General features: G+C 42.4%; 1 protein-coding gene across 1 annotated transcript in view; it reads left to right on the top strand.

Moving 5' to 3' along the window:
- PROX1 (prospero homeobox 1) overlaps positions 1-7,691 on the top strand; it is a 37,367-nt gene that overhangs the window by 2,328 nt on the left and 27,348 nt on the right. Inside the window, exon 2 of the mRNA XM_010018654.1 lies at positions 6,537-6,644. Coding sequence (XP_010016956.1) covers positions 6,537-6,644 — 108 coding nt within the window. The remainder of the gene's footprint in view (positions 1-6,536; positions 6,645-7,691) is intronic.

Below are 7,691 nucleotides of genomic sequence, written 5' to 3'. Positions count from 1 at the left end.
TGCTCTAGTGGAAGGTGTCCCTGCCCGTGGCAGGGGGTTGGAACTGGCTGATCTTAAGGTTCTTTCCAACCCAAACTATTCTGTGATTCTGTGTGTTGTCTGACAGTGCTCCTTCAGCAGCGGTGTTCACATAACAAAGCCACTGTCTCTCTGCCAGCCTTTTAGACTGCCCTTGGTCAGGAAGCAGCCAAGCCCACGGTACAGGTGCCGGTGGGTTTCCCTGGGCTGGGGAAGTGATCGAGGGGGCAATGCTCTTGACCAGAAACCGTTCAAGCCATGGTCACCTGCTTTCCCTCCCCTGCCAGGCCAACATGTGACCCATGTTAATGGTGTCATGGCCGGGGCTCGCAGAGAGCCATGGTTCGGTCGTTGGCGAGCCTTCAGCTCTCAAGCGTGTAAGAGAAACGAAGCACGAAAGACACAGGTACTGGTATATTCAGTCTGCATCAAGTTCTTTCCCCCACCCAGAGGTCTGTTCCTCAGCCCTTGTGCAGCTGCCTGCTATGCATGATTAACCTCTGTTCAGCCATACACTGAAATCTTTTGTCCTAACATACACAAAGCAAATTATTTTGGAAAGCTAGAGAGAACAATTAAATATAAAACTTCAGCTGTATTAAATTTACAGGACACTTCCCCTGCTTGAAAAAGAAAAAAAAGATGATAATAAAATCTCTCTTTTTAGCTCAATAGCAGACTTTAGTTAGGGGGGGAAAAAATCCATCTCTGCCTTTATTTAGGCACATCCGGACACAGTAATGATCTTTTTCTTTTTTTTTTTTTTCCCCCTGGAAACTAGTACTAGTTTTTTTTTTTTCTTTTTTAGCAATAACACCTCCCACTCCTTCCATCTTTCCCCCTAATGTGCTTTTTGGTCAAAAGATTTTTCTTCCAAGCACAGTCATATTAAAAGTGAATAAAAACCCCCTGTCTGCCTGATGATAAGATTGAGGATTTGCATGAAGGGTAGGTGGACATTTTTTCCCAGCTCCAGGACCCCAGCAGAAGGCAACAGCACAAGCACAGAGCCTTAGATGCGGCCGATTTCATTCCCAGGTTGATGAAAGTAATTGCAGCTGAATAACTCTACTCCTGCCTGAGTAATGGTAGTGATGGTGAGGAACTTGTCTCCTTTCCAGGGGCGTCATGTGAATACAGATGCCTGAGGCTGTGCTCCATCACTGGGTATCTTCTAGGTGATGAATACCTCTGGTGGCTGTAGATGAATTTAACCACATTTTCTGTAGGCATGCTAAATCCTCAGGTGCTGGCAGGGCTCGAGACCTGCTGGTTACCTGCACATCCCAGCCCGCCCATGGCAGTGGGCACCACTGGGATGAAGGAAGGTGCTGCAGGTCCAGAGCCCACCACCACCAGTCTTTGACCTAACTTAGGTCAAGTCTGAGTCAAGAATTGCTGTTGTCCGACCTTTATGAATAGTCCCATTTCTATAGGGGGAAATGTTCCTAGTTTGAAAGCACCTTCCTTAGCTATTGGTGTTTTTGAGAGACAGCTGATAGTGGACACGATGCTTGAAGGACCTCTTTTCTGAAAAAGGATCTCTGCTGTGTTGGTAGCAGGGACATCTCCTTGCCATATCTGTTGTATGGCAAAACAGAATTGATCTAAATCCAGCATCAATCCCAGCTACTGCCACTTGGTTTTGGAATTCCAAACTGAAAATCTGTCCTGCATATTGACACTGCAAGCAGTGATGCTCGGAAAGCAGCCCTGAGGTCATGAGGGGGAGCTGAGGGCAAGACTCAGGCCAGGGCAGATAAGTAATTTCTACCAAGCAATACAGTGGCTTACTGATAGTTGTTGTGTAAAAGTAGTTCTCCCATCCCAGGAGAGGAATGGGCAGAGGTGGAAAATGCCAGGTTCCCACCTGAAGGAAACTGCTGAAGGAGCGCTGTTAGAACTAGGAGTCCTAGGGCTGTACTTGGTCTTCTCCACCTGTGGAGCATCTCTCCCTTACTCCTGTCATTTCTCCCTGTCTTCTGCTTGTTCTCACTGGTGGTCACTAATGGACCTTGTTGCTTCTGCTGAAACAAGGGTGTGAGAGTACCCCGCTGCTCTAAGGCTCAGACAGGGGAAAGTCGGGGTGCTAGAGCGCTAGATTCCCTTCCTCCCTGCTTGCCCTGCTTCTTCCCTTGCCATTGGGAAAGTGCTCTGACCTTCCCACCTAGACACTGTTACAGGCTAAAGTTTGATTTCGGTTTAGATGCCAAGCGGTTGGGACAAGCAGGTTTATTAAATAGGGCTTCTATACAATGTGTACAGCTCAGCTGTGGGAATGGATGTTTTTTTCCTAGCAGCAGCTTATTTGTCCAGGTAGTTTACAGTTTCAAGGGAAGGGCACGATATGGAGCTTGGTGTGTTTGTGGTCGATTCTGTTGTGACACTTTTATTTTACATGCTTGAATGTGCACATATAGGGAATATATTTCTTGAGAGAAGCAGATCTTTCTTCCCTGCAGAAAGCAACATCTGTTTTCCGGGACAATATGGGCAGGATGAGAAGATAAGACTAGCACATACAGCCAAGTTCAGGTTTTAGTAGCAAGCTAAAGCCCTGAACTAGCCTGTGTTTTGGGGGGTTCTTTTTGTTTTGTTCTTTTTTGTTTCTAACCAAGGCCTATAAAATGTATCAGATGGTTCTTTGCTGAACTGCAGAAGGAAATGGTTAATGTTTGCATATGTTCCTGAACAAGATAAGATGCACCTGCAGCAGAAATTCCCATCTTGGTCATGAATGCAGGCTGTATCTTTGCAAACTAATCTGTTTAATCAAATATTAAGTTTTATTCAAATTGCAAAAGAAACAGGCAGCGAATTGTTTTGCTGCATGGTCTTCTTTTGTCATGCATCCTCTTTGCATCTCAAGAAAAATAGCCTTGTTCAGTCCCAGAACATTTGCATGGATCAAAAGTGAGGCACAACAGTAGTTTGTGTGCTGCTGAGACATCCGTGAAGGTGAAGAAGTTTCATGTGCTCTCCCTGGCAGGAGGGCTTCAAAACATGAGTGAAACTTTCTGCAGTTGATATTTCTTTGTCAAAAGAATTCCAATCCAACTGGAATAAGTTTCACAGCCCCCATATGTGGAAGCTATAATTAGGGAATTACAGGATTTTGAAATGAGAAGTTATTGCGTCTGACCAGAAAATTAAACTCTTTAAACTTTGAAAAATGAGTGATTGTACAGCAGTCTGGGTGACTCCGTGCTGTTGATAAAACCTGGGCAGTGAACAAATACTTTCCAGCCAGCCCATTCTTTGGAGGGTCTTGAAGATGCTGCTCTGAGTTACAGCTATTTGGAGCTTCGCTGATGAAAAGCACCTGGGGTGTAACTTAAGGAGCGGCTTGACTTTGCTAGTGCAGATTTTTTTGCCTGATAAAGCCCATTCTTACCTCTTTTCCTTCAGCTCAATACATGTGTGGGCTAGAAAAGCCTGTTAGAGCATTTGTGGGAGCTCAGGCTGAGAGGACCAGGAGTGAAAGATCATCTCCACTGAAAAATGTTTTTGCGGAAGAGGAGTGTTACCGGGGAGGATTGAGGCGCAGGTGAGCCCAGTGCTGCACAATGCCACCTGCGTGCCTCTCCAGTTAAAACACGCAAGTGCGTGTTGTATGTTCCATTCCCAGTCTTGCACTTCCCATTTCCCAGCATTTTGCCTTTTTGCTGCTGGTGCTGCTGGTGAGGTGAGGCTGGGCTGTGTGTGTAAACGCACAGTGCTGAGGCTCTCAGGTTGTTTGAACACCGCTTTAGGTTCAGCTGCAGTACACAGTTCCTCTGATCTTTTATGTTCCTGAGCAGATGTCTTTCATTAATTTATGGATTTATCATCTTTCTTTCTCTCCTTTTTTTTTCCCCTTTCCTTTTTTTTTTTTCTGTGTGGGGTTTTTTTTTTTTTACACCTGGCAGCTGGCTCAAGTTTCAGCAGTTATTGTCTATTTTGCATTACCCATAGAATTGAATGTCATCTGTCTTCACAAAGCTATAGCTAAGAGAATTGAGGCAAGCCACACGAGCTGCTGGGACAGAGCTTGTTTGCGTTCCATTCGGCACCCCTCCTCCTCCTCCCTTTACCTCCTTAATATTTATTTGTGCTCATTTTCTTTCCTGGCCTTGAATGGGGCTTAGCTCGTGTTCGGTACAGCTGTATGTTTACTGAATCTATTTCATCATGAGTCATTGTGCGTGTGTAAGTATCCTGGAAACAGCTAGTGCTTTCTTGGAAGAACAGTTGCTTTTCAGCCCAAGCACTTAAAAAGGAAATTAAGCAATTGGTCAGTTCAGGTTTTATTTTCTGAAATAGCAGTGGGTTATCTAATTCTTAGCTCTTAAGTCTCTCATTAACTATTTTTGGCTAGATTATTACAGATCCTATCTTTTATCACAGTAAAGCGTTAACCTTAGGATCAAGATATAGAGATTTGTTGCATATTTGAGATCACTTTAAGGCTGCCCAGTTCTTAAGAACAAGTATAAATTTAATAAAAAAAGAAAAAAAGGATTTCTAGGATTTTGATTCTCAGAGCATCTATTAATACATGTTTCATTCAATATCAATATCCTCTGGCATTAGAGCAAAAAATATTTAAAGATCCTAAATGCAGAAGGAATCCAAGTGCTTAGACAACTGTCTAATATGCTTAAATCCAGCAAATAGGAGGGCTTTTGGGGGAAGTTTAAGTCCATCTTTGAGCTCTCATTGAAAGAGAATATACGCCAAACCCGGCAGTAGCATGTTGTCAGCGTCAGAGGGAATTGCAAATTAAGGAGACTTAGGATTATTTTTTTTCCCTTTCTTTTTCTTTTAGTTATTGAAGTTCCCCTTTGGACCCCCACTTTCCTGAAAGGACCACATAACAAAATGGATTTCTGGCGTAGAAGTTTTGATTTGTCTAAAACTCTTATCACTAAGCAATAGGTGACAGCTTGCTACTATTATTTCACTTACGTATTTTGACAGATGGCACTGCAGAGTGTAATGCTCTTTTAGACTTCTCTATCAGTCTAATGGAGGTAACTGGAGGTTCTTTCAACTCTTCTCTTGGCACAAGAAGTATGTCAGTCATAAATTATCTTCTTTGTAATCATTAAGCATTTAAAACAAAATGCAAGTTCAGCTGAGCCGTTTTCCATGTTCTTACAGATAATAAGAGTTTTTAAAATAATATTGTCAATGCTTTTTTTTTTTTTTTAAACACTACATTTTTCCAACAAAAAAAAAAAACAAACTTGTAACTGAAATAAAAGGAGAGTGTTTCAATAGATTTTGGGAATTAGAGAAAAAGGAATTCTGCTGAAAAAGCCTTGCTAATCAGTAGCCTGCTGATAAAAATGAGTCTGGGTTTCCTGTCTCGAGGCCTGGAATAAGGTATTTTGTGCTGTAAGGTGGAAGAGGCACCTTGGCTGCGGAGCATCTGTCAACTTGGTTGACCTTCCCCCCCTGTAAGGTGTGAACTGAGGGAAATTTTCAGCCATTGTGTTTAGGAGAAACAGTCCTTAGAGAAGCTTCTGGGAAGAACCCTTAATTGACCTTGTGGGGGCCACATTGATTTTCTCCACGTGCATCTTCATTTCTGATAAATTATAAAGCCATTAATTTGCTGAGGAAATGGCAGGGCCAGCCTGCAGCACAGATGTGACCAGAGCCATTCGTAGCACGCAGTTCACAAAAGAGAGCCAAGAAGCTGGGAGAGAAATCAGCAAGCCGAGATTGTTATGGTTAGCTTCACATTCCCTTGGGAACTCTTGGAGTTGCTTCTGTTTACAGATCTAAAAGGTAATGATGTTTCCAGGATAAATAGGCTGCCTTATAGGGTAAGTGGCCATTTATTGATCTGCTAGCCCGCATTTATCGATTGGTTAGCCCCAAATACAGCTTCCTTCTCGGAGGAGTTAACTGTGTAAATCAGGAGGCGACAAGTTTGTGGCGGGGGGGATTGAGCAGCAGAGGGGCTCTGCCTCTTGCAGATCTTGCTTTGATTTGCAGGGCAGCCACTGAAGCAAAGCAGTAGCTTTGGAAAGAGTTACTCAAGATGTTAGAATTTATCGACACGCATGAATCAGGTGAGATGTACCACCTGTGAAAAACATTGCTCTGATTGCCTTCCGTGCCTTAGTTTGGTTTTGTGTAAGAGGCACGACACCAAGGGTAAAAGAAACTTTAGCGGGAATTGCAAAGGGAGAGGGAGAAAAAGCTTCCCATAAGTTTTCTGCGGCACATGCTTCGTGCATTTGTTTCCTTAGCAACAAGTGAACATACATATGGTACACAAGCCGTAAACTTGCAAGGTTCCCAAGACCCAGCACCAGAACTGATAAGAAACACAGGGTTTGAGTTCACTGCCTCACGTTCCTCATTTAGGTGTTTTACAGAAAATGACAGGGCAGCAATTTAAATGCTAGCATTTTCTCCTGTGGTCTGGGGAGCTGCGGAGTGTTGATGGGGGCCCTTTGCTGGCTGTGTGTGTTCAGAAACAGCTTTCTCAAGAAAAGCATTTTCCTTTACTAATTCAATCCTACATGCAGGAAGGCTTGTCACCGAATCACTTGAAAAAGGCCAAGCTCATGTTCTTTTACACCCGGTACCCAAGTTCGAACATGTTGAAAACCTACTTCTCAGATGTAAAGGTAAGAAAATCTCTCTCCCACCACCACTTCCCCTCCTTACTGCATGTTATATTTGCTCATAAAATGGTATCATGTTATCATAATAGAGATTAAGAATATTTCCGGGTACTCAAAGGTTACAGCTGACTTTATTCACTTGTTCTTCTTGTTGGGGTGTACCCTGCTTGTGCCTAGATAAGGAAAGGGGATGTTTTTAAATTAAATCTAAAAAAGAACTGAATTTTTAGAGCAAAAGAAGAATAATTGTTACAGTATATAAAAGAGTTTTCATTATACATATCCTATTAAAAAAGGAGATTTTTGTGGTGGTAGAAATGTACTTCCAAGAACATTTTGGAGCAGTTCTCAAGTGTTCCCTTATTGTTTCATTTCGGTTGGTTTCCTCATATTTGTGCTTACATAAGCAGAGTGTAAAATCCCTTTCTTTCTGTCAAAAAGAAACAGTACATTGAAATTCTCCATGCAGAAGCTGCTTAAAAACAAAAGTGATGATTGTCTCTTATTTACAACTTAATTTGTTGTTGATGCAGAGTACACTGAGCATAAGGAGGATGAATAAAGTGACAGATTCAGGCCACATTATTCAAATGAGGATATGAAAGCTGTCGACATACAGCTGCATCCTCCCTCATTCTACAGAATATTAGGACCTCCTGATTTTTTTTCTAAAAGTAATTGTTCCTTCACATCAACTTGATTTTGTGTTAATCATCTAAGGTTTTTCTTTAAAAAACAGAGATTGGGTTTTAATGATTATAATGGCATACATGGTGTCATTATCTAAGTAACTTTATAAACATTACATTAGCTTAAATTAGTTTGTTACATTCCCACCCCCCCAAACAAATTACAGAAATCCTGCTTTTAATCACTTTCGTGTTACGGGTTTTTGCGGTCTTAGTGGAAGATTATCCCACAGGTTTGTGAACTTGGCCCAGTTTCTGCTGATCAGTTCTCTTTGGTCAAGTTTCTTGGCAGTCTTTCCCTGTATTTTTGCCATTTCACATCTCATGCGCTTGCTCCCCCAGTGCCCCTCATGGCCCTGCC

This window comes from Nestor notabilis, unplaced genomic scaffold (assembly GCF_000696875.1).
Source record: "Nestor notabilis isolate BGI_N333 unplaced genomic scaffold, ASM69687v1 scaffold17247, whole genome shotgun sequence".
In the NCBI taxonomy this organism is placed as follows: Eukaryota; Metazoa; Chordata; class Aves; order Psittaciformes; family Psittacidae; genus Nestor; species Nestor notabilis.
This window is presented reverse-complemented; position numbering and strand designations above follow the sequence as displayed.